Raw genomic sequence first — 2,452 nt, 5'->3', positions numbered from 1 at the left:
ATGAGTCCAAAAAAAAGAGACTGAGGAGCTCTAATTAAGAGCTTTTTATGAAGAAGAAAAATCTGATTAAGTATTCCAGCCTTTAAAGTTTCCTCTGAAGGCCCAAAGCATCCTGGAACTAGAGGGTCCCAGGGGGAATTAGACAAAAATAAAGCACAGAAGGCACAGCCCTGCTGAGGGCTGATCCCTCTGGAGGGATTTGGGAAAGGGGTGCTGGATGTGGCCGTGGGGGGCTGCAGGGGGCACAGGAGGTGCCTTATCCCAACATCCCTGGGTGTTCATTTGGGATGGGAGCAGTGGCCAAGCCCACCTGGCCCAGCTCCTCACTCACATCTGGGTGAGATGCCCAGAGCCAGGGGAGCTGGAAATCCTGTTCTTCAATGGGTTAGGATTGGGAATGGGAGTGCAAGTGCCTTTTCCTGATGCAGTGGCTCCTCAGGAAGGAGGGTTTTTAGGGCAGGAACCTTCTGGGTGTGAGGGGAGTCCGGGGAATAACAAATGTTGCCTTTCTGACCATCACTAACACTGTTTTCTCTGTTCTCTCTGCCTCCTGCTAAGATGGGCCCATCAAGCTCTTCTGTAGGTTGCTCCCTGCTAAGTATTTGTTATTCCTGCTTTTCCCTCTGTGCTGTGTCCGTGTGTGTCCAGGGACTCGTGGGGGTGGGCAGGGGGAGGCCCTGGGGATGTGCCACCCCTGGGGATTTGGGCACCAGAGCTCTGGAATGGAGGAGGAAGGGAAATCTAGAGAGATTTTGAGCTCCATCAGGACCTGGCCCACGAGGCTTCAGCTTCTTTCCTGTCCTGGAATAACCCAGGAGCAGTTAATGAGATTCTAATTTATGCACAAGCGGAAAATGGTTTTTTTCATGGGTGTTCAAAGCTTTTTTTATTTATTTCAGGAATTATTTTAAGTAACCTCATTAATTAAGCAGAGAGTAAAACTGTGTGGTGGAGATGAGCACATGGGTTCCTGCCTTGCAGTTGCAGACATCTAATTCTCAAAATGCACAGTGGAATATTGTGGATGTTCCCTGTTATCCACTCGTGGCTCTTTGTTCCCAGCACTGGAGAGGAAGGACCAGGGTTTGTGTTTAGTGTTTGCAAAGAAACAATTTATCTTTTAAATAACTCAGGAGCAAAAGGTTGATTGAGCACTTTATTGAGCACCTTGATTTTGTAACAAGGAACAACTTCATGTTTACATCAAGGTACAAAGAAATCAGAACTGAATTACAGAACTTATTAATTATTCACCTTCCAGACCTGTTGGAATTGGAATAGGAATAGGAACAGGAATAGGAAGGGATTGGGTTCATTGCTCCCATGTTGCTTTTTCTCCTCTGTTCACAGATTAATGAGAGTAATCAAGTTTAATTTTCAGGCTTCATTTTCATAGCTCCTCTGTTGAAGTTCCTAATTGACTGTAAAGTTCCTAAATTACTTTAATTTGCTGCATTTGCACAGCACAGGAATTAAAACCCGGTTTCTTCACCCCTGTTAAATCCCAGGTGCTGCAGCCCAACCCCTTTGGCTCTGAAACACAAACCTGCTGAGGAGCAGCTCTGCCCAATGCACTTTCCCCAAAAACCTTGGGAAAGGGGCTTTTTTTCCCTTCTTGTCACCTGTTTTGGGACACAGCTCCCGGGGTGTGTGACACTGCTCTGCCAGCAGCAGGACAGGCTTCAATTCAGCCGCTCTCTCCATGTTCTGGGGTGTTTAAATATAAATCCTGGGCTTTTAAATCAATCCAGGCAGCTTGTGGCAATAAACTAATCCCAGATTTCTTTAGGGAAGTTTTCACAGCCTCTGAGGGTGAGGCTGGGCCTGAAGCAGCTCAGGGCTGGGTGCCACCGTTGGCCTCTCGAGGTAGTGACACCTTTCCAGGATTCCAGTGGGATAATTCAGCTCTGGCCAGTTCTCCAGTGCTGAAATGCCAGCTGGAGAGCTACCCTCTGGGAATGTGGGGTGTTCTGCGGCCAGTCCCTCAGGAATCTGTGGTTTCCTCTGCCCTGTGTGCAGCTGTGAAGATCAAGAAGCCCATCAAGACCAAGTTCCGCATGCCCGTGTTCAACTGGGTGGCCCTGAAGCCCAACCAGATCAACGGCACCGTCTTCAACGAGATCGACGACGAGAGGATCCTCGAGGTACCCCCGCTGCTCCTGGGCCTCTCTGGCCACCAGGGAGTCATGGAATGGGTGGGAAAAGCCCTCTTAGATCTCTGAGTCCAACCATCCCCCAGCACGGCCCAGGCCACCCCTGACCCCTGTCCCCAAGTGCCACATCCACATGGATTTTAGATCCCTCCAGGGCTGGGGACTCCAAACCTCCCTGGGCAGCCCCTTCCAAGGCCTGACCACCCTTTCCAGGGAGCTGATGTCCCACCTGAGCCTCCCCTGGCACAGCCTGAGGCCGTTCCCTCTCCTCCTGTCCCTTGTTCCCTGAGAGCAGAGCC

General features: G+C 50.2%; 1 protein-coding gene across 1 annotated transcript in view; it reads left to right on the top strand.

Annotated features, from left to right (window-relative positions):
• Positions 1-2,452, top strand: part of FMNL2 (formin like 2) — a 70,787-nt gene that overhangs the window by 57,953 nt on the left and 10,382 nt on the right. Inside the window, exons 15-16 of the mRNA XM_029962186.1 lie at positions 1,351-1,360; positions 1,867-2,144. Coding sequence (XP_029818046.1) covers positions 1,351-1,360; positions 1,867-2,144 — 288 coding nt within the window. The remainder of the gene's footprint in view (positions 1-1,350; positions 1,361-1,866; positions 2,145-2,452) is intronic.

The sequence above is a fragment of the Manacus vitellinus genome, unplaced genomic scaffold (genome assembly GCF_001715985.3).
Source record: "Manacus vitellinus isolate BGI_N305 unplaced genomic scaffold, ASM171598v3 scaffold_43_pilon, whole genome shotgun sequence".
NCBI classification, from domain to species: domain Eukaryota; kingdom Metazoa; phylum Chordata; class Aves; order Passeriformes; family Pipridae; genus Manacus; species Manacus vitellinus.
The sequence above is the reverse complement of the archived record's forward strand: the minus strand, read 5'-3'. Positions and strand labels throughout refer to the sequence as shown.